Below are 23,894 nucleotides of genomic sequence, written 5' to 3'. Positions count from 1 at the left end.
CACTCTTGCCACTAGGCTATATCCCCAGCCCCATTTTCCTGGTTATTTTTGAGGTAGGGCCCAGCTTTGTGCCGACTGATCTGGGATGTGATCCTCCTACTTATACTAGTCTGTGTCACCTGGAATGACAAGCGTGTGCTCCCCGTGCCCATTGTGTTTCTCCTGTAGCCGGAATCTCCTTAGCTGGAATCGCACTTAGCCTCCCAAGTGCTGGAATGACAGGCATTTGCCTTTGTGCCCAGCATAAACCCTCCATTTCTTGTGTGTTTTCATTATTTGTATATTTTTAGTTTTGTACAATGACTTCCCTTTCACCTATATTGCGAGTACCACCTTCCTTAGCAAACAAAACCTTGAAAGGGCTTAAAAATTTGACATTTCCTCTACTCCGTCGTGGCATCCACTCTAGGCACGGCTTAAGATGGGGGCCTCCTGTCAATCTGAGCAGGATGGACTAAACCTAGGAGAGGAGGATGGCATGAAGCTCTGTTCCAAATGCCTCAGCAGTCAGTCCCGAGACGCTCAGTCCTGGGGCACCCCGTTAGGAAAAAGTTGCCCCAGAGCACAAAAATGCCATGGAGGCTGGGGAACAGGCCCCAGCTCCGTGGGGGTGTGACCCGCACAGGTGCCCAGGGCCCAGACTTTGAAAGGCTAGGCCCTGGCTAAAGGCTCTGCTTCTGGTGTTTAGAAAGTCTTAATAATTTATAAACAAGGGACTCCACATTTTCATTTTGCCTCAGGCTGTGCAAATGAGGTGGCTAGCCTGGTGCCTAGGGAAGGAGCTTGCAGGCTTGTTTGATTTTATAACAAAAGAAAACCCTTGCTTTGAGTATTGGTAAAATACTTTCTCTGGTTTCTCAGTTCCTTTTTCTCAACTCTTGCTTGTCCCTCTGTGTTTGGCAGCTGGGGGTTCACCTGCATGTTTCCTGCTCACTTAAAATGTTTTTGCAACACAACAAGATTCTTTGACACCTGGCTCCAATCACCTACCCTAGTATAGCTCCTCACTCTTTCCTCTTATTCTGCTTCTTGACCCTTCATTTTGCCTCCTGGCTGCCTTCCTTCCTTCCTTCCTTCCTTCCTTTTCTCTCTCCCTTCCTTCCTTCCTTTTCTCTCTCTTCCTTCCTTCCTTTTTCCTTCCTTCCTTCTCCTCCCTCCCTCCCTCCCTTCCATCCTTCGTGTGTGTGTGTGTGTGTGTGTGTGTGTGTGTGTGTGTGTGTGTTGCAATCTTGGGCTTGAATTCAGGGCCTGAACACTGTCCCTGTAATTTTTTTGCTCAGGGCTAGCATTCTACCACTTGAGCCAGAGCTCTGTTTCTGACTTTTTTTTTTTTTTTTGGGTAGTTAATTGGAAATAAGAGCCATAAGGACTTTCTTGCCCTTGCTGGCTTTGAACAGAGATCTTTAGATCTCAGCCTCCTGAGTAGCTAGGATTACAGACGTGAGCCAGTGGCACCTGGCATTTGCTTTAATTTTTATTCCACTAGACCCAATCCAAATGTTATCTTCTGCATGAAACCCTGACTGGGGGGTGGGGGGGGAGGTCTCAGCTGTTGCTCACCTGCTCTTTGTCTTATAGATCCATAGACACATCTCTGGCATAGCAATAGCACATTGCAGCATGTAGATTTCATTTTCCTCTTTGTTTTGCTCCTTATGTAGTTCTTCAGTAGGAATATTAATCAGCCATTCTTTCTAGAAAGATCTCCCCAAGTACTTGCACTTCCTTCTTTATACCCTTAACTATTTTACAATACGATTTGATCTGGCCTCTTCCATAAGACCATATCTGCTTTATTTTTATGGTAAGCCCAGTGCTTAGCACTTAATGGCCTCAATTAAATACTTGTTAGAATTCAAGCAAGGATGAGTAACTAGTTGATGATAATTCTCTCAAATGCAGGCCTTTTCCTTTTGTAAACTTCTTTTTTATCTTCTTTCTAAACCAACTGCTTAACTCATACTTGATGCTCAATAATGTTTGTTGGAGAAATCAATATCTGAAATGACTCATGTGATCATTGAGTATCCCTGTGGGTCCTGACCCAATGACCCGGGCTTGGGAAAATGTCTCCCATAACTGCAGTCCTGCCTTGAGTTTGCATTCTTCCTGGGATGACAGCAATGGGAACTAGGCTGAGACTCTCAGGTCCAAGAGGATTATATTGTAATAAACTTCATATTGTTGCCTAGAGAGTGATGGAAAGCAACGCTAAATTCATAAAACTCTAACTGTCTATGCCAAGTATAGAGAATTATAATAAGCATCGCTGGAGAGGTGGAGCTTTGGAAAATCACTGGGAACCATTCTTGAAGAGGGCTCTTGTTATTTGTGGGGCGGGAGGGGTGTGGAGCCCGCTCTGAGGACTGGGGCTTTAATCAGGATGCTTTTCTCCGCTTGCTCTCATTCTTTTCTGCCTCCTTGGGATCAGCAGGGCCACCAGGTTCTTTTCTTTCCATGAGTTTCCTGCTTCCCTATCTTGTGGTGGGCATTTTTCTTCACGTGGCCAGCTCCAACTTCTGTCTGAAACTTTCTTCTTCCAAAAAACTAAGAAGTTGGGGGTGTTTCGCCTTTCCCTGCCCATCTGCTTCTTTTAAGAGACTGGCTCCTTTTCTCTATGTAGTATCCCCAGTGGCACAAGGACTTGTGGTAGCCAAAATGCAGGAGAATTCACGACCCCCCAAGGCTTTGTATGCAAAGGACTGATAGAAACAATTCAGTGAGACTCAGAGCTAAGACTGAACGCTTACTGAAGGCCGGTGATGTGCTAAAAAGGTATATAGAAATCAATTTGGGATCGATAAACCTACGGAGGAATGCTCTTCTAGCCAGACTTGAATACTTTAAAAATGGAGGAGGAAGCTTTCTGAGAAACTGGGTTTCCTACTATTAGAACTATCCACTCAAGGGCTGATGTGGAGGGGATTCTCCACCTCATAGAAGGCTAGCTAGAGAGAGTTTTTATGGCTTCTCTTGACTTTTAAGTTTTGGCAATTTTATTATAGGGCTCTAGTCCTATAATGTAGTTTATATTTCAAAATACTGTGCTTAATTACTTGTCTTTCTAAACCCCTTCTGAAGAAAATCATCTTCATACAGTAGTAATTAGTTTATTGGTAGAAACAATGACAAAGCCTGAAACATGCATATTTTTGTGATTGTGGCAAGGACACAAGAAAGGCTGACTATTATTATTCCTGCACTATTTTCCACAGTGAGAGCTTTTAGTATCCCTGTGAGGATTCAAGAGTAACTTAACCTACTTAATAAATTACATGCATATAAAGAAACAATTAATAAAATGGAATATTCAAAAAATGCTGGAGCCAGATTAATCAGTCTTCAGACAACTAAGCATGAGTTTCTTATTAATTGATACTCTTGCAATTTGGAGTGAACCCAGAAGACAAGATTATATTTAAGGAAGTAGTCACAGGCTTTTGTAAAGCACAGTTGGTTCTTTGGCAGGGCTATCCTTGTTGGGACACAGAGTTGGGACATCTGGTAGACCTGACTATGTGCAGCAATGTGCAGGAGCTGTGGCTTCTCTAGTCAATTAGCTGTGATAATCAAAACATAGCAAAATTGGCCTGGCTGTATAGCATCTTAATATGCTCCAAAACAGTACAGTTCTAGATAGGTGGCCCAACGATAGGACAATTATATGAAGACATCATCAAAGACCAAAGTTCCTTTTAACTTCAGATGTGTCAACATTAGTGTGTGTGTTCACGGGTAGGTATGTGTTTGTGTGTGTGTCGGTCCTAGGACTTGAATTCAGGACCTGGCGCTGCCCGAGACTGGCTTCAAACTGCAATCTTGATCCTCAGGTCTCAGCCTCCTGAGAAACTATTATAGGCATGAGTCACCAGTGCCTAACTCTAGCCATCAAGATTAAACCCCTTAATATGTAATTTTGAAATATCTGTCTTTATACTGGGAGCCACAGTTGTACCTCGTGAGCTTCAGGATCTTCCCAGGGCTGCCTAAAGTCCAAGCATGAATCTTCTGGTGGGATAGGAAAAGAGCTGGACATCACAGTTATATTGTGACCTCTTTTTCCACATTGCCCCCAAGACCTAATCTAAGTCTCTTTCTCTTGGGCGCATTGCTCTTGCTGTCTGGTAACACTTAACAGACAACATGCCACTCCTGTTTGGAACAAACCAACACCTTGAGATTTGTTTAAGCCAAGAAGGAGGCCCTACCTTTAAAAAAAAAAAGAAGGTTTATGGCTCTCTTGACATACTCCAGGGATTCCCATCTGGCAGCTCTCAGGAAGAACTTAGAACTGTCAGAGACAAAAACTGACAGACACAAAGAACATTCAACCAGCCTTCTTGTGTTGCAAAAGAAGACACTGAGGTAGAGTGTGTACATGGGGTACTTCCTCCAGTTGTGGTATGGCCGAGAGGAATGAAAATTGCAAATAAAAGTAGGGGGTTCTCTCAAGCTTTCTGGCCGAGTCTCTATTACATTCAGTAATTAAGTGCTTCTGAATATGGGAATGCTCTGATGCTATAGATAATTAAGACAAAAGTTACAGGGGTGGCATCTGGTGTTGTGGCTATCACATCCAAACCCCGATCTGTCTTGCTTTGGTTAGTGACACTTATCTGTTTCTCTATGTACTCACTTGTAAAAGAAAACCATGGCAACATACCTTCTGTGCTTTTGGGAGCACTACATGGGGTTGGTACTTAGAACAGGACCTAGAGGGTATAAAAATGTTTCCTATTGAAGAGTTATCTCCCATTCTCAATGGTTTTGGAGTCCTTGAATCTTGCAGTTGGTCAGATTGCAGCTTGAAGAAGCGTGACAAAGAGCCAGTTTGGATGTTAAGTTTTAAGTCATGATGTTTGATTATTGGTTACTAGAATCAGGAGATTGCCTATCACAAAATAATGGGACTATCCCACCAATAGCTCAGCATATGAGATATATAATCTGTGATGGGGGATACTTTTCTGGTCTGCTGTTAGGAATGGTTTACTTTGTTTGCACTAGACATGAATGACTAATTGGTTTATTCTTTTTTTCTGCAGTAATAATAACTGATTTTTTTCTCTTTATTTTTCTTTTGCTTTTTCCCTTTCTCTCTTTCTCCTTCCTTCCTTCCTTCCTTCCTTCCTTCCTTCCTTCCTTTTTCTTTCTTTTTTTCATTTTGTGCTGGTACTGGGGCTTGAACTCAGGGCCTGGGTGTTGTCCCTTAGTTTTTTTTCCACTCAAGGCTGGTATTTTACCACTTGAGCCACAGCTTCTGGATTTTTGGTACTTAATTGGAGAAAGAGTTTCATGGACTTCCCTATCTGGGCTGACTTCGAACCCCAATCCTCCCATCTCAGCTTCTGGAGTAGCTAGGATTTAGGAGCGAACCACCCATGCTGGGCTTGGTTTATTTGTTTGTTTATTTTTTAATGTGGGTAAGCTGTATTCACCAATCTTTTGCACCAGTCAGCTATATAAGAAACAAAACTACCAAAGATATGTATACATTGTTATGCCCAGTTCTTTTTTTTTAAATAAGGATTTTTAAATTTGGCAATACCTTAGTTCTCTAAGCAATGTTATGGTAGTTGACCACAATTTGAAATTATCTTTGTCTTGTTTGGTACTTGAAGGGCATGAAAAATTTCCCTCCACTTCCTCCCTCCCTTCCTGGGGTCATTTTTCCTCTCTTTTCTTTGCCCTGCTTGCCCTTTGACCCCGCCTAGCTCTGCTGTTTCCATGGACTTCTGAATCTAATTAATGTCTTAGTGGCCATATAAATGAATTATGTAGGGAGGAGGATGTTGGAAACTTTGAGGAAAATGCATTCCTCAGGGAAACCCTGATTTTTTTTTAAAGGAAAGGAATGCACATTTCTTTAGTGATAGAATATCCGTAAAGTGTACAAACCTCAGTAACATACATTCAATACATAATTATTATCTGATTAGCAGATCAAACCTTAGGAGCATCGATTTTGGCATCTGGGCAATAATCAGCTATTATGGAAGCTGGCTGAGGGTACACATTGTCCAAATATGTTGTCATCCTAGGTCAGCTTTAGCCAGCCAGCTAAACTATTGGCTTCCCCTCCCTTTACCATTTCTAGCCAGTTTACAACCATTTTCAGGGAGTATGTCCTTTGAGATCTTTGAAATAACACTGGCTTACCAGGCCCCAGAATGTTCTCCAAAGCTCGAGGACAGCAGGAATACATGCAAGGAGGAGGGGCCAGAGTGTTGAAGTTCTCAGCCAGAGGATACTGTCAGAGAGCCCAAGGCAGAGATGGTCCCTATGCCCCACGTTTCCATGGAAACATAGGAGGAGTGATGACAGCTAGCACAGCCACACCATCTGCTCAGGACCTGGAGAATGATGAAAAAAAAAATAGAAAGGCACCTCAGATCCCAGGCTAGAACCACTCTGAGATACCTGTGGAGAGGGAAGGAAAGGCCAGAGGACAGTGGAGCCCCTGGGTGGCTTTAAATCCTGCTGTCTTGGGGCTCCACGTATTAGCATATAATTGGCAAGGAGAAAGCTTCTATAGGGTTTAGCAGACAATCCCCTAGATAGGGTTACAAACACCCAAGCAGCCTCTGAAAGGAGAAATAGAGCAGTTCTGTGGCTTTGTTGAGGAGGGGAGAGTGTTGAGGCAAACAATGCTGGAGGAGATGAAGTAGGGCTTGGTGGTTGTGCGTCTTCCAGTAAGACCACCTGCAAAGTTGACTGCTGGCCCGACATGCTTTTCTAGAGGAATAACAGGATTAGAGAGAAAAAAACAACCCTACCTGTTTACAAAAGCCACTCCTAAACTGCAGCCACATAGTCAAAATAAAGCATGAATCCATCAATTCATGCCAAGTTCCTCTCAATCTGTATCCCAAGGAAGATTGTAGTGAGTTGCTACAGATTTTCTTCTGGGTGTATATATAGGAGACTTCCACTTTGAGGTGGACAGAGTGAGAGGGGGTCTTTGGTAAATGCATCCACATGCCCCACCCTAAATTGGGCAGGATTCATTTCTTAGGCCTTTTATGTCATGAATTTAGCCTATGCAAACAAACCAACCTACCCAGGAAGCCCAAGCAGCTCTTTCATTCAGCAGCTTCTCCTGCAGGAGCTGGGTGGTTTGATTCAGCTCCAGTTGTCAGGCTGCATCTATCTCCCTGGGGGAGGAAAGCCCCTCTGGTCAGAAGGTCGGGAGGATGCACAAAAGCTACCACAGCTGCACTGGAAACACTAATTTTTATTTCTGATTTAGGCAGTCTCATTCCATTACAGAAAGAATTTCTCACCTCTGGAATCCTCATTCTAGGAAGTCCAAGCTCCCTCTTTTTCCTTCTTTCCTTCCATCCTTTTTCCTTTGCATTGAGAATTTAAGATTTTGACAACTAGATTCAGTGCTTGCCAAATTTGGTTCATGAACCCAGAGGCTGAAAGATAATGAGAATATCTTCATAAAATAATAATAATAATAATGATAACTAATTCCCATTGAGAGTCTCATTAACTGAACTACATTTCACTTGTCAAAACTATTAATTTAGATTTATTTCCATCACAGCAGCTTAGAAAAAAACACTACCTACCACAATTACTAATGCCCCCATTCTCCAAATTGATGCTATTCACACATACACACACACACACACACCACATACCACTGAAAATAAAACTATTAATGCAAACATCACCAAGTTAAAAGCCTCAAACCAAAAATAAGTTATTCCTGAAGAAACATTTTAAAATACCCACAGTGAAATTGCTTTAGACTCAAGTACAGCCATAAATTAACATAAGGCCCTAGAGTTTAAATTCAAATATAAATCTACTCATTACTCCATAGCTTTTTTTTTTTTTTTTTTTTTTCTTGAGAAGCCTTTATGAATAAGCCCCTCCACTAGCTCTATTCCCTGCTACTGCCTTTCATTTCCAGGACCTTCGATTTCTCTTCAGCCTCCTTGGTGAGGGCAAAACTGTCTCCTGAGCCTCAAGCCCCGCATGGGGCCCCTTGTAAACACAGGTCAGCTTGTTCTCCATCAGCCTCCTTTGTATAAACAGCCGGGGTGGGAAGGGAAGGCAAGCCAGATCCCCATGAGGAGCTGGAGGTCTCTTTTCTGGAGAAGCTTCCCAGCTGCAGCTAGGAGCCCAAGAAACAGGCCACATTTCAGGCCTTGGAACTTGCAGTTCTTCCAGACAGGGCTGTTCCTCTAGCTCTCTCCTCCACCCTCCACCCCCAGCCTTTGTTCCTGGGAAGGCTGTCTCCATGTGATGTCTACAGCTCACTTTTGCCAGAGCAAACATTTCCAACAAGGCTTATGCTAAGGAGATAGCAGGAAGGCAGACTCCATCCTCTCCCCGCCCCCCCTCCCCCCCCAATATGCTGCAGACTGAGATTTTGGAAGCCAGCCCCTCACACCTGTACTTTTTTCTGTATTCATATTCCCTTTGTTCTTTTGTAGCCTTGTTACTACCTTCAACTAATGAGGGAAGTGTTTCAGGATGAGGAAGTTGTCAGCATATGAAATAGCAATTCCACCTCCTTCTCCCAACTATGTGGTGATGCGGATTCTGCCTTAATTTAGTGCTTTCTACGTTGCACATTACTTATGGATGTTAATAAAGGAAGGACTACTCTGGAGCTGGGGTTGTTGTTGGGGGGGGGGGGGAGAGAGGAAGGGGGCTGGGCCGAGCTTGATCCAATCCAACCTCTCAACTGGGAGAGAATTCTCATTGGCGTCTCGGGCTTGTACCTGTGTCCTGAACTTTGTTCATCCTTCTCCAGAGGTGCCTGTGGGGGGGGGGGGGTAGGGAAGGGGGTGAGGGGTGGGGGCTCCTCGGTTTGACCCCGCACGGATCTTGTGGTGACTTCGACCCAAGGTTCTGCATTTTCTGGCAGCTCTCGGCCGTGGCTCTTCTGGTCCAGAAAAAGGAACAAAGGGTCAGAGCCCGGCCGGGAAGGCCCCTCTCCCGGGTGGGTGGGTTGGGCGCTGGCGGCGTGGCTCCCCGGTGCCACGACGTCTCGGGACTGACTCCGGGGCTGTTCTGAGCGAGGCTCCCCGAGCTGAGAGGTCAAGGGACGGGGCAAGCCCGAGGGCCGAGGCGGGCAGCGGGGGGCAACACCCCGAGCGGGGAGGGAGGTCAGGGGGTGGGGTGGGGTGGGGGGCAGGAGCCACCATGCCACCCCATCACCCCTCGGGCTGACGACCTGCCGCTCGCTCGCTCGCTCCCTCGCGGCGGCGGGAAGTTTGGAGTGGCCGCCCGGAGGCCTTTCCCCACCCCCCTTATCCCCCCACCCCCCCACCGGCCCCGCCGCCCCCGAGACGCAGGGGGAGAAAGGCGGCTGGGGTGCGGGCACCGGCCGGCCGGCCGGGGCACTGCAGGCCGGGCTGCGCTGCGCTGCGGCGGGGCGCACGTCCCGTTCTCCCGCCCCCCCCCCGCCGCCGCCGGGCAGGGGTCCCCCACCCCCGGCCGCTCCCCTTTATCTCATCTCCCGGACTGACTGACTGACTGACTCTGGGCACGGGAGGCGATTCGCTCGGGGCGGCGCGGCCGGGCGCTGCACGGGGAACTCTCGGCGCGCCCGGGGCTCTCCCCGCACCCGCCCGAGGTGGGCAGCCGGGGGTGGGCAGCTCGCGCACCGCGGCCGGGGTCGGGGCCGGGCGGGGCCGGGCGAGGCTCGGCATCCCGCCCGCCTCCCTCCCCCGGGCGCCTCCGCGGTGCCCCTTCCCTTCCCCGGCCCGGCGCGCCGGGGCCGCCGAGGGTCAAGGGGGCCGCGGAAGTGCGCGGGGCGGGGAGCCGGGCGAGCCCGCCGCGTGGCCTGCGAGCGCCGCGGGACCTCGGGGAGCGGCGTGGGGAGCGCAGGGACGCGCGGGGCGGGCGCGGCGCGGGGCTGGCGGCGCGCGCGCCTCGGCCTCGGCCTCGCCCGCGCACCCGCGCCTCCCCGAGGAGAAAGAGGCGGGCGGGCGGGCGGGCGGCGCGGAGCTCCGCGGCGGCGGCGGCGGCGGCGGCGGCGGGCCGGGCCGCCGCGAGGGAGGGCGGAGGGGCGGGGGCGGAGGGGCGGGGGCGGGGCGGGCGCCGCCGCGGAGCGGGCGAGGCGGCGCGGCGCGGGGCGGCGCGGCGCGGCGAGCTCGCCGCTTTCTCGGGAGTGTGCCTGCCTGCGCGCGAGCCGGCGAGCGGGTGAGTGCGCGGCGGCGGCCGCTGCCCCGGGGGCCGGCGCGGGCTCGGGCCGGCGGGGACGGGGGGTGGGGGGTGGCGGGGGGGGGTGCGGCGGGAGCCGCGGCGCGGGGCGCGGGGCGGGCGGGCGCGGCCGGGATGCACCTTCAGCGGCGTCTCTCCTCGCAGCGCGCGGGCGGCCGGGGCTCGGCGGCGGCGCTGACACCGACACCGACGCCGACGCCGACGCCTCCCACCATGGACAGCTTCGACTTAGCCCTGCTCCAGGAATGGGACCTCGAGTCGCTGTGGTGAGTCCTCGTGCCGGCCGCCCCGGGCGGGCGGGCGGGCGGGCGGCAGCGGCGCGGGGAGTCGCGGCGGCCCGCGCGCCCTCACCTGGGCCGGGGCGGCGGGGGTGGGGTGGGGTGGGGGGGGTGTCCGCCGGGGCGCCGGGCCGCCGGCCGCCGTGGGGGTGGGGTGGGCCGGGCCGGGCCGGGGGCGCCGCCTCGCCGCCTCCCGCCCGCCTTCCCGTCCGCGGGTCCCCGGCGCCGGCGCCCTCCGGGCCCCGGGCTGCGGGTCGGGGCGCCGCGGGGGGTGGGTGGGTGGGGGGGAAGCCCGCATCCCTTAATGCCCGAGGACCGACCCCCCCCCACCCGCGGCCTCTGGGCCACTCGGTCACTCTCAGCTCTCGTCCCGGTCCCCCCCCCCCCCCGGACCCCCTGCCCAAGTGCCCTCCCGAGGATGCTCGGGTCGCCCGCCCGCCCGTCCGTCCCACCCACTCCCACCCGGGACGGGAAAGGGTGCACCCCCGGGGCAGGGGCCTCGGCCCGGGCAGACACGGTTCCTCGTTTCCTCGAGGTCCACAATTTCCGTGGGCCTTTCACACCTCTCCACGGACGCCCTGCTCCTCCTCCTCCTCCTCCTCCGCCGACCCCGGCACCCCGGGGTGCCCCTGCGTGCCAGGCCCACGGCTTGGGGTGCACTCGAGGTTCCGTTCTGTCCCCTCGCTCACCTCGCAGCCAAGGGAAACCTCAGGTAAAAGCGGTTGGATCCCAGTTGCAGTTTGCAGGTTGTCTTCCAGACCCCATCACTACTTACCCCATCACGACTTCACCTTCCTCTCCTTACCCCCGCGCCCCACCCCCCCCTCCACCCCCCCAAGCCCCTCAAACGGTTGCCACCCGCCCTGCTCAGGTGGTGAAATGATTGCCTGCATGTTCCTGGAGGAACTTGCGTTATGCTTCATGTGTAGGGGGATGAACATCTGCTAGAACAAGCGTGTGAGCTGCACTCCGCTCTGCCTCTGGTGATCGCGTATTGTGGGACTGAGCTTGTTTTTAATCAGTCAAGAGTTCACATGTGTCTAAAACCGCAAGTGGCGTGCACATGAATATGCACTGTTCCATTGGAGAACTAAACTGCTTTAGGATGGATGACTCATATAGATGATATGTGGACGTGTGGATATGTTCTGCGACTTAGGCCTCCAGTGACTTTTATTTTTCCTAAGGACAGGTGTAACCAAATAAACTAGACACAAAGCTAATACGTTATCGAGCAGTTTCTTATAAAAGAGCCGGTGGTGAGTAAGTATAGCTTGCTCTGCATAATACTGGTGCCTATAAAGCAGGCGAGGATGGGCCTTCATGTAATAAAACTTGTATATATTACATTGGAAACTTCAAAGAGCCAGTGTAGAAAGAATATGGAACATGTTATTACTCTATAAAAGTTGCTAATTACTGTGTTGCTGCTCCTGGGGTTATTTCAGCCTTTCATTTACAGATACCTATTATTTTACAGGTTTACATTTAGAAATGTTGGTTTCTGGCACAAATTCAGTATGTTTCCAGATACAAATGTTCTTTAAAAATGACTCTTGCTTTTGGTTTTTTTTTTACAAAGGGAAGAACTTACTGTTTTGGTATTTTCATGCGCCTTGTCTCCTTGCTTGGTCAAATAGAACCCTTTCAATGACTTTCATAAGTAGTATTTTGAGACTACCGGCTATATTTTGTGGAGCCCTTCTTCCTCCCCTGAAATCACTGCTGAGTTACCTCTAGCATTGTTTGAAAGTGGCTGATGAATTGACTTGAAATTTGTGTTAAGAAAATTCCACTTTTTTTTTTTTAAGAATTAAGCTTTTTTTTTTTTAACAGCTGCCATACACAGAATCAGATTTTAATCAGTGCATAAGATTTTGGCTTATGAAAGGCTGCAGATTTTCTTGATTACAATAGAGAAGAACAGTTTGGTTTTAGTATTTCTCATTTTGTAGATATAGAATGAGCATACATGTTTCTGGTGAATTAAAGATAAACTGAGCTCCTTCAGTATGCATTTCTCATAGGGCCATATGTTTTCTCAGGAATGGGCCAACTTGGGGTTGGTGTTTCAAACTCAATTTTAATGATTTATTTAAAAATTTAAGCGTATAGTTTACTTTTAAGCTTATAGGTGATCAAAAATAAACACTGGAGTACTTTCTATGTGTTTGATATCTTCATATCCACTGTTTTTTAAAATTTGAATCTTATAGTGATCTCAGGAGTGATAAGTGGTGTGATGAAATGAAGAATAAGATGAAGAAGTAAATGGGAAGTGTAAATTGTTAGATGACTGAAACTATAAAACACGGGACGGCAGACTTTTTAATAGTTTAAGATTTATGGAGTACTTAGTATTTACTAGGTGTCTTTGTTTATTAGACCTAGTATTACAATGTGTCTATTATTTATTGCCTTACTGTCATATGTGTTAGGCCATTTGTTTGCTACAGCAGTCTTACACACGATAAATTATTAGTCCCATTTTACAGATGGGGAACCTGAAGATGGGGACAGCAGGAAACCTTCCCTGTGGCCATGCAGCTCACAATAGAGGAGTAATATTTGAACTACAAATTAGCTTCAAATCCTGCCTCTCTTGAGTTTAGCTCCAGTGCATTTTCTGGAATACAGTAGAACCTCCCAGTTTATGAAGGTGCTTTTGAAATTAATTACAGAGTGAACTTTGATGAGCTGGAAGTTAAAGATCTGTTAAGATATCAAAGAAAAAGAAGGGCAGAACCTTAAATTAAGATATTGATTTAAAATTAAAGACCTTAAAATACTATGATTTAGGAAATTATGCCCGTTAATTGTGAATTGACCTATGAAAGGAGATATAAATTCTAAATAACAACCGTCAGTTTCTTCTTATAATTAATAATAGGAAAACATTTATTTGAAGGGAGAAGTACATCTTAATGAATCTTATCTTAAATCTCTAGCCTTTTAAAACTGGTAGATATCATTATCCAATAAAGCAAATTGCATTTTATTAGTTGTGAATGTGTCTTGTTTATTCTAGTGGTCACAAAATGTTTCCTCAAATGTTATGGAGGTATAAGCAAGATAAAGCTTAGTATTATTGAATATAATCAGTATAGACAACTGATAATTCAAGGACCACCTGCTGTATGTCTTATTTTTCTGATGATTTTTTGAGTGTTAGTGTACAGGTAGATTTTCATTTCTGCCTTACATTAAAATTGAGATGAGCATCCCCAATCAACACCTCTAATGCAATTTTGAAGCCATAGTGGATAACTTGAGATTCTGTACCCAGGTCTGTAGGTTCATTTGGTAGAGCTGAGTGTCCAGGAAGTTTACTGGGCAGATATCCAAAGGAGAAAGGCTTCTATCCAGCCTCCTCTGCTGCCTTCTGCTTTCTCCTGTGGTCCATCGGCTTTGGGCCAGCTGCTAGACATATAAGCAATTCTTCAGGGCCTTGAAAACAAGGATCATGCCTATTAGCATGCTAGCTGTTGCTTTCATTTATTTACTTCACAAATCTTTATCGACCATCTTTAAAGTGTAAAACCTTTTACTGTTGCTGTAGGTGATACAGGATGAACAAAACCTGAGTTATACATATTGTTGTCTAGTAGGAGAATGAGACATATGTACAAATAAATATGAAAGGATGTTTCCAGCACTGGAGATTCAGAAAAGGGTCCATGCTTGGGAATAGGGTGGGTGAAAGAGGAGAGAAAGAGGAACAATGAGTTTAAGGAAAAAAATAAAAGGTTACATGGAAGCGGTGACCTTTGAACTAAACTCTGGAGGATTAATTGGAGTTTTACAGATTGTGGAGATGGGGATATCAAGATGACATAGTCATTTTGGGTAAAGGAAGAAGCTGAACAAGAGCTTTCCTGGTATCTCTGAAGGATCCGTTAATGAATCATGGTGGAATTACCTGCACTATGTCTTTTTATTGTATTTTAAAGATAGAGAATGTCGTAATCATGAGATAGTTTCATTGAATGAGGAAAGTTTTCCAAAATCAAGGTATATTTAATCTTTTTTTTTTTTTTTTTTTTTGGCCGGTCCTGGGGCTTGGACTCGGCCTGAGCACTGTCCCTGGCTTCTTTTTGCTCAAAGCTAGCACTCTGCCACTTGAGCCACAGCGCCACTTCTGGCCGTTTTCTGTATATGTGGTGCTGGGGAATCGAACCCAGGGCCTCATGTATACGAGGCAAGCTCTCTTGCCACTAGGCCATATCCCCAGCCCCGTATATTTAATCTTAAATATGAATACATTTTACTTATCTGAAAGAAAAAAAAATCTATTATGATGAAATAATACTTTAGGCCCTTTGTATCATTCACCCCCGAGCTTCACATATGTCAGAATCTACACACTTTGGTTCAGATGATCATTACAGCCTATGTTGTTTCAAGTAGGATACTTTGATATTCCAATACCTGGATTATTTCACATTCATCAATTTATTTAATTCAACATCCACAGTGTTAGGCATTCTTGGAGGACAGGTTCTGTGGGGACAGCGGCTTTTGAACGTTTTGTATCATGAATCAAATGTAAGAAATAATTTAACATTAAAACCTAGATCCTCTGTGCACTTACGTGTGCCCCAAATAACACTTATTACCACATGTGGTGCCTTTTGATATTTTCTGCATTTTTTTTCTTCTTCTTGTATTTCCTATGTAAGGGTTGAAACCTGCAGTTTAAAACCTTACTGCAGTGGGCGGGAGAATGTTAAGGGGAGTCAAGGGTGTGCCTTTAGGAACGTACAGGAGAACAAACTACATGTACATAGCTGTAGTACAAAGCTGCTGCTACCCGATGGAGGGGAGCACCAGCCCATCTGCGGAGAGAGTCAAGTATTCATGGCCTAGTGGCAGTTGGAGTACCCCCTGAGTAGTATTTCAGGGGGTGGAGGAAAATAAATAGGAAGAAAATCCATGTTTAAGGCAGCCTTCAGTTGGAGATTTGGGGAGAATGAAGTGTGCTATTTGTTTGAAGATACAATTTAGTGACTGAAGCAAGGGTGAGGGGGTATGGGAGCATGTGAGTGCACTGTACCCCTGGTGGCGAGGAGGACAAATAGCACCCTACCAGTGTAGACTCTATAGAGATGCTTTCCTACAGCCCGTCCACGCTCTTGGGTTCTTTTCAAATAATCACTAGTCGATTCTTGTCTAGTGGCTTTTCTCTAGGCCCCCTTGGCCTTCCAGGTCCTTGATAGTGTCAAAATGCTAAAGGACTCCTACTTTAGGCCCTTATGTTACCAGACCTTTCCCTCCAAAATCTGTAGAGCCAGTATGTTCCTTTTGACAGCCATCCCCTGTGGTTCATAGGTGTGCATCCGAAGAACACAAAGGGGGGAAGGAGAGCAGAGCACATGTGTGCTGAGCTCAGGTATCCTGGAGCTGGTTGGTTGAGAGCAGCTTTTTGCCATCTGCCCTCAATCTCATTGGCCAAAAGGGACTGTAATTGACTGAGGAGGTTTTCATCGGTTGATAAGTCTTGGAGGATGCCCAGAGCATAAGAAGGGGCTTCAGGAGATTCGTAGGTGAAATTGTTTCTAGAAAAAAAAAATGGCTTTCATGGGCAGCAAAGGATGGGGGCTGAGGTGTCTGTGGAGCTTGGAATCCTCTGTGGGGCTTTTGTTAAAAGAAAGCCCAGCAGGGAGACTGGTTAGTTCAGGGTACCGACGTCAAAGATGACAGGAAGGATGCCTGTTGCATGTGCTAGATGAGTTTTAACCAGATGTCTTTGTGTGACATTGAAGATGAATATTACGTGTGGGAAATGATTTATTTCCCTGTTCCAGATTCTCTTTCATAAAAATGTAGGAGGGTTATGAGAATATATGCTAAGAATATATTTTGAGATAACATCTCTATGAGCCAGAATGGGTCTATTCAGTGATACTTGGGATTAGCAACTTGAATGAGGCCCTTTGACATAATATAGGGTAAAATAATAAACTAAGAAAAAATAATATCTCAATGTGGAAATCAAGATTTAAAAAAAAATCTTATTTTTAACTTGGAATAGTGTTGCATTTTGTGAATACACTCTGGGTGGCAAAATCAAGACCATAAAAGACAATTTTAATTATCATTTAATGATAGCCTAATGTTTCTTTGTTTTATTTCAAAGTGAAATCCATAAAAACTTATTTTCAGTGTTGGCAGTTCCCTTTTGTCTGGAAATTTAATTGAAGATTTTGAACTCAACTGGCTTCAACCTTGCTTTCTATTTGCCCTGGGCAGCTCACAACTTTTCTCATTTCCTATTCTCAGTCTTGGCTTAATCACTTAGAAAATGACAGCACTTATTCTGGCCTACTTCATAAGGTTGTGATGCTAAGTAATAAAAGTGTCAATTGCTGTGCGAACACCAAATGTAGTTCTTTTAAAGATGCTTTTGCTTCCTTAAAAAATGTTTAAAAATAATTTATAAATGAGGAAAGATTCAGAAAGGCCACATAGGGTTAGGTCAGCCATCCATGTGGTACAGAGCTCTGTCTCTGACAATGGGATGTATTTGCGTAGAGATTAGAAGTTTTCCTTGGTTGTGCATCATCATCCAGCGAATATGCCCTTAGTTACGGTTGTGCTGCTAACAGATGTAGACATATGAACCATTACATAATCTCTGATGTTTTACTGAGAATGTATTATATTACCAACCATTACATCAAATGACTTCATTTGGCACCATGGGTCTCATTAAATTATGTCAAGCTAATCACAATTTCGCTTCACTAGAAACAAAATACACAGTTAGATGAGAGTAAGAGGATACCACACCACCCAAGAAATGAAATGGGTTTAATCTAAGAACACCTGAGGACATTCTAGGGTCCCTTAGGTGTTTGAAGTTGTTTCACTGGGGGTGTGGAGGGGCAGGAGGAGAGGGAAGGGGAGAGGGAAGGGAGTTGTTCTGAGTTGGTAAGATTAGTGACTGTGTGAGCATGTTACAGTGCTGTAGGTAGTGTGCTGTCTCAGAACTTAACAATTACCTGGTTTTATTCAAAGGCACTTGTATATGTGAAGACCAGCAGCAGTGGTCTGTCTTCAACAATCCTTCTGATTTCAAAATTCTGTGATCGTTCCCCTCAGAGACATCAGGAATCAAAGAGCACTGAAGTCATTAATTGTATTCAGTTGGGTGTTTTCCCCTCTGCAAAGTCGGGAAGGATCCTTAAACTTCTTCACATAATTCCTCCCCAGAGGTTCGTTGTTAGTGGAGGTAAACAGAAAATGACTGCAATTTAGAGACGGGGCTAATGTGGCAACTTACTTTAAAGTTATGTGCTTAACTTGATGCTGAACATAATTTTATTTTTCCTTTTTTATGGACGGGAAATTAGTTTTCAGAAATCCCCTATGGGGATGTAATATGAACCTGTTAGTCTTAGTTAAATTTTTCTTGTCATACCTGTGCTGTTTACCTGAGTTATGAAGTGACAGAACAAATTTTCTGTCAGTGTTCATTGAAATGTTAATTAGCTGCCTGACAGATAAAAAAAAACAACAAAACTCGCGTAGTGCATTATCACCGATTCTATTTTTGTTTCCAAACTGCAAAATACAATCACACGTGCACATGCATACACACACATTCATAGGAGATACTGAGAGGAAGAAAAGGGCTGTTTTGAGAGCATAGGTTGCTATAGTTTACATTCATCCAGGAAATTACTTTAACGTGCAATCCAGATAACCTCAGGATCTTCTTAAAATATACACTTCCATTTAGTAGGCCTGGGGCGGAGCCATGACTCTACATTTCGAATGTGCTAATAAGTTGAGTTGCAAGGACTTAAAATATAAACATTCCTTTTGAAAAAAAAAAAGTTCCTTCAGAAGACTGCATTTTTCTCTCTCCTGTTTGGGGAGACTTTTGTGTAATAACATTGCAGTTTTGTAACGCTGGAAGGTTACATTGAGAGGCAGTATTCATTTTATTTTTGTAAAATTTTCTAATACAATTCTGATGAGTGAGGGGGCGGTTAATTGTATCTCAGTAGGCTTACAGTTGGAAATCAACATAAAAACCTGAGTAAACACAACTTATAATAAATAGGATAATCACTTTTTTTTTTTTTTTAACAGCATTTCTGTTCTTGTCAGTCCTTCTGAGGCTGGGTCTTCCTGCTGTATCAGAAGTGAATGCTGGGGGCTGGGGATATAGCCTAGTGGCAAGAGTGCCTGCCTCGGATACACGAGGCCCTAGGTTCGATTCCCCAGCACCACATATACAGAAAACGGCCAGAAGCGGCGCTGTGGCTCAAGTGGCAGAGTGCTAGCCTTGAGTGGGAAGAAGCCAGGGACAGTGCTCAGGCCCTGAGTCCAAGGCCCAGGACTGGCCAAAAAAAAAAAAAAAAAAAAAAAAAAAAAAAAAAAAAAAAAAAGAAGTGAATGCTGGGCACAATAGGGTATTCTTACAAACACACTCCAGATTTGTGGGGAAATCTCACAAACTCCACGAGGGACAGAATCTCCCTATCCTTTCCCGGCCATTCTGTCTCTAGGAGAAAAGGGTAGTAGTGTAGGGAATGGCAGCTAAGGAGAAGGTGGTCCTGGGGGTCATAGGTGAGTATTTACAGAATCCCTGTGGCTGTGTCTACAAATTCTAGCTCTCCACAGGCTCCAAGCGGAACTGAGAGGAGTTCTCAAACACCTTCCTCACTCACTGCCCTGGTATCCCAGCATAGCCAACCACCCTCCCCGCCCCCCACCAGCCGATACCAGGACTTGATTTTTTTTATTTATTAATTACATTTTGTTGATGAAGTGTTGTGCAAAAGGGGTACAGTTACATAATAGGGCAGTGAGTACATTTCTTGTGATATCTTACACCCTCGTTTTTCTTTCCCTTCCCCAGATCAGGTAGGCATATATACAATACTCAGTGTACCAAAATCATATACAGTAGCCACGTGGCGTATGCCAAAGGAAATTCACCTAGAACTTTAAATATAATGTCAACAATAGCGTTTGCTTATCCTTGTCTTATATGATCATACTTACATAGATGTTGAGCTATTGTGATCCATTGAGAGGTCTATTTTAGACCTTTTTATGTTTAGTAGTTGTTCGGTTTTAGATATATAATGTAAGGTCGCTGACCCAAACCTGTGGAGCTACCATTTGACAAGAAGTTTTTTGTTTCGCAGACCTGGTCTCTACTGTCTCTCCGCCTCCCCACCACCAACAGTCATATGACTGATTTTTTTTTTTTAAGGTGGGAAACTTCACTGCATTTTCAGTGTCTAATTTCTGATCCTCTTTCATTAGAAAAATATGTGTATGCATGACCGATAAAATACGGTGCAATCGACTAGAAGGGACTTGGATGTTCTATAGATTGGAGGGAAGTTTATTGGGCTTTATTTTCCTAATGACCCCATACACATGCATGCATTTCCTTTTTCTGAGAGCTTGCAAGACTTACCAAACAGGAGAAAACCAATTTGGGATTTAAATCACTGCAGGTATTTTTGATTTGATAAGGAGGCTGTAATTTGAAGAATACAAGTTGGAATCTTGCAGCTTTAATCACATGTAAGCTAGAGAAGGTGGAGGTTTTGTGTCTTGGCCCCGCCGTAGTTCTTAGTTGTGCTCTTAGTGGCTGCCATATTGACCTGAACATCATGGTGCAGTATGTTGTCAAACTAATCACATTTAACTGCTCCTTGTAGCATGCAGCATTATTTTCTACTAATTGAACTTCCTTTGCATGGTGGGGAAGAGAAAGAGAGAGACCTGCCTGACACAGGTCAGGCCCATAGTAAATTGTACAAGTGTTTGTTAATACTTTGGTTTGTACTGCAGTCATGGAATTTATGCCTTTTCTTTTACACCAAAGACAACACGATTTATTTGCTGCCTTCATATAAATAGGTGATTGAGGTAACTTTTTTGAAAAAAGGACTTTTAGACATACAGAACAAAACGCAGCTAAGAATGATCATCTCTGTTCTGCACTTAAATGGCATCATTCAGGCTTCTTCTTGGGATTTCTGCCTTGTCTGAGAAGACAGCTGTCAACATGACCCCCATTCACATCTTTCTCCATCAGCCATGTCCCAGGGCAGTGAGCCTGTCAGTGCCATTTCTGGAATTGCTAAAATGGAAGGTGCTGGTGGAGCTGGAGGACTTGACCTCAGGCTGAGAGGCAAGTATCTGGGTTACAGACCCTGCAGTTAGGTGAAGAGAGTCTTGTGGCAGGTAAACCTTCATTGCTCCTTCCTGCAGAGCCCCAGAGCTTTGATCCTTCTATTTTCTTCAGTGCCCTTTCTCATTCTTCACCTGTCCTGTTGGGTGCTGGAAGTGGGGATTCATCTGAAGCAAAATATCCAAGCTGTCTGTCCCCTGAGGAAATAGACTACAGCCTTCACAGAGATGGACTGCCACTCTGTTCCAACTGACATTCAAATGCGATGGTCTTCTCCAGAAGGTTAATACTTTACTACAGTAGACCCTTTGCATCTCTACCTTTGTGGCTCAAGAATGAAGCTTTTGGCCTGGCCTGTGTTGCCCGGGCTCAGATGACAGCAGTGCACCATAATGCCTACCTGTGACATCTTTGGGAGCCCAGTTCAGAGCTGCATGCAGAACTGCCGAACCCAACCACAGCATGGAGATACTTCTATTTCTTATTTTCATGGAAGATATTTCTTTCCCAGAACATGGGACAGCTTTCTTTGAGAATTAAGCTTTGCTGATGACTTCTTTTAGTTTTTTTTAAAATAGAATTTAATTCTTTAGAATGAACAGACTTATTTTTTGATGTGAGAGGTACTGAACTTTATCATCTACCCTGCTACTACCACCCTGCTTGAATTAAAATGCCAAGGCTTGGATTAACAAGTTCCCAGATTAAATATCTATGGTCTGAAGGGAAGTATGGGAATTTGATTTCTAATATTTAGGTAATTAGTAACAAAAATTGATTCTATTCTCTCCCTTCGTCTTGTCTCTCATCAGGCGGAAAGTAATATTTTATAACACTAAAACATTGTGTACAATAACCTAACACAATATACTGTGTAAGAGGCTTTGGGATGCTCATTACAGCTCTCTTCCTCTGAACTTCCAGGTTTCCAGGTTGAGATGAACACCTATTTATTGACCCAGACACAGAAGTGTGAACCGATCACATTTCCAGCCATGTGTTTGCACTTTAGTCTAGATAGATTATTTCAAATAGTTTTTAATCTACCTGAAGTCCTATGGTGTAGCTGAAAGGGTACCCTACCTAGCCTGCAGTTTTAGGAGAGATTTCCTAGGTAAAGTGGCAACTGACTTGAGTCTTGAAGGATGAGCTGGAGTTAGCCAGGCTGGGAGAAGAGGCAGTGTTGTAAGTAAAAGCGAAGGGGATAAAGCAGCAAGTCGTAAGCAGCAGTAGTACCTAGTACCAGTAGTATCAAAGGAGGGAGTGGCAGGACAGGAGGCTAGAACTGAAGTGGTAACACATCCTTGAAGGTCCAAGAGTAATGGGAGGTGGGAAAGTATAGCTCTGTTCTCTCTCTTGAGGGAAAGCTGATGAAAGAAAGTCTCAGAGGAAAGAGAGTGTGGCCAGTCCCAGAGTGAAAGAAAGAACATGAGAGAACACGCAGGCACTATAGATGTGAATGAATCTCTTTCACTGTCTGGCTGCCTGTCTTTCTCAGTATCTCCAAGGAATGGAAGGTTCAGAAAATGAAGCCACAGAAAAAGCTTTAGATTGTAAAAGGAGACTGAAAGGTGCTTCAAAGTTATTTTTGAGAGAATGGCTTAATGAAAAGTCTGCGTAAGCCACTTTAGCATAAATCTCTGTCATACTTTCTTTAATATAATGAGAGTGTTGTGAAAGTTTTGATTCAAGTAATTGGGTGAGGCTACATCACCAGGAAAAATTAGTGAACTTGTCTAATTGTGGAATACCTTAAATGATTTTTAAAAAATTGTTTTCAAATACAAAAGGCTGACAGTTGAGCGCTCTGGGATGTCGTACTAATAATATTCAATGGCAGGATCTCATTGGGAAGGGTAGTAGGCTGAGTAGGCTGGATCTACAGTGTGGTTTTGAAGTTCTTAAATGAAGGGAAGATTAATCAGCTCTCTACATTTCATTTGCCTTTTATATCCTGTGAGGTATATTTTATTCTTCTCTTATTTTATAGGGAGGAAACAAAGTCACAAGGTTTCTCAGCTAGGGTAACAGGCCTGGGATTTCCACTCAGGAAGTTTGGTTCCAGAGTCCTTGCATGTAATTACTATCCTGTAATGCACATCTCTTAAATCATGTGGGTTCTGAGGGCCCACTATACAAATGTACCGTGTATTATACTTCACATACATTTTACTTGCATAAATTTACATGTACACATGCAGTGTCCAAGAAGCTTATAGGGGGCTGGGGATATAGCCTAGTGGCAAGTGCCTGCCTCGGATACAGGAGGCCCTAGATTCGATTCCCCAGCACCACATATACAGAAAACGGCCAGAAGCGGCGCTGTGGCTCAAGTGGCAGAGTGCTAGCCTTGAGCGGGAAGAAGCCAGGGACAGTGCTCAGGCCCTGAGTCCAAGGCCCAGGACTGGCCAAAAAAAAAAAAAAAGAAGCTTATAGGTAAAAACAACTTGGCACTTATTTTGAATTTTTAAACTTTGAATGATATGGTAAGATGTGTATAAGTATTGCATATTTTAGACTAGGAGGGTTCTAATTAAGCAGACGTCTCTGTGTGTGAATTGTCTGTAATTCACTGTTATTTCAGGCTATACTTTGTTCCCTTGTAGAACTGGGGTTGAACCCGGGGCTTCTTGCCTTCTAGGCAAGCATTGCTGCACTTGGGCTATATACCCAGCCCTTTTGCCAACATCTACCATAACATCAAAATGTAACTTTATTAATAACAGTAATGATGGCACAACAATAATATGGCTAAAATTTCTTCATCAAAGTCAGCTGAAATCATGTGTAAAATGAGTTTTAAAAAATGTAGATAATTTTCTCTTCTTGTTGTAGTTCCTGTTTCTATATAAAAGTGTTGCTTTGGCAACAAGGAAAGAATAAACAGGCTTAATTTATGCCATAGGCTTGGGGAAAATAAAATTAATAGATTCTTGGCTTACAGGACTGTGAAATATTAAGACAGGTGACAAAAACAACTATAAATGTCTTCTTTAAGCCTCTTTGAGATTAAGACAATTTAAAATTTAAGGATGATTAAAATAATCCTCTTGGCCGGGACGTCCCATGTGATGATGGCTTCGCCATCTTAGCTGTCTGATCTTCAGTGTCCTATGTACCGTGGGAATAATACTGTCACTGTATTGTTACAAGTGTTGAAATAGTATGCATAAATTATAAGAATGCTAAGTTTACTATTAAGTCTTCTTTCACTTTGCATGGTTCCTGATTTTCACTTTTTAATGTTCTTTTGGCTATATTGGGTT

At 45.0% G+C, this 23,894-nt stretch overlaps 1 protein-coding gene across 3 annotated transcripts in view; it reads left to right on the top strand.

Annotated features, from left to right (window-relative positions):
• The window catches only part of Aff3 (AF4/FMR2 family member 3), a 478,613-nt gene that overhangs the window by 28,132 nt on the left and 426,587 nt on the right, over nucleotides 1–23,894 (top strand). For all 3 annotated transcript variants that reach the window (XM_048352397.1, XM_048352395.1, XM_048352398.1), the window contains exon 2: nucleotides 10,333–10,454. In XM_048352397.1, the coding sequence (XP_048208354.1) occupies nucleotides 10,402–10,454 (53 nt within the window). In that variant the 5' untranslated portion in view covers nucleotides 10,333–10,401. The remainder of the gene's footprint in view (nucleotides 1–10,332; nucleotides 10,455–23,894) is intronic.

This window comes from Perognathus longimembris, chromosome 8 (assembly GCF_023159225.1).
Source record: "Perognathus longimembris pacificus isolate PPM17 chromosome 8, ASM2315922v1, whole genome shotgun sequence".
Lineage (NCBI taxonomy): Eukaryota > Metazoa > Chordata > Mammalia > Rodentia > Heteromyidae > Perognathus > Perognathus longimembris.
Note: the sequence above shows the minus strand (reverse complement) of the source record. Positions and strands in the feature narration are given on the sequence as shown.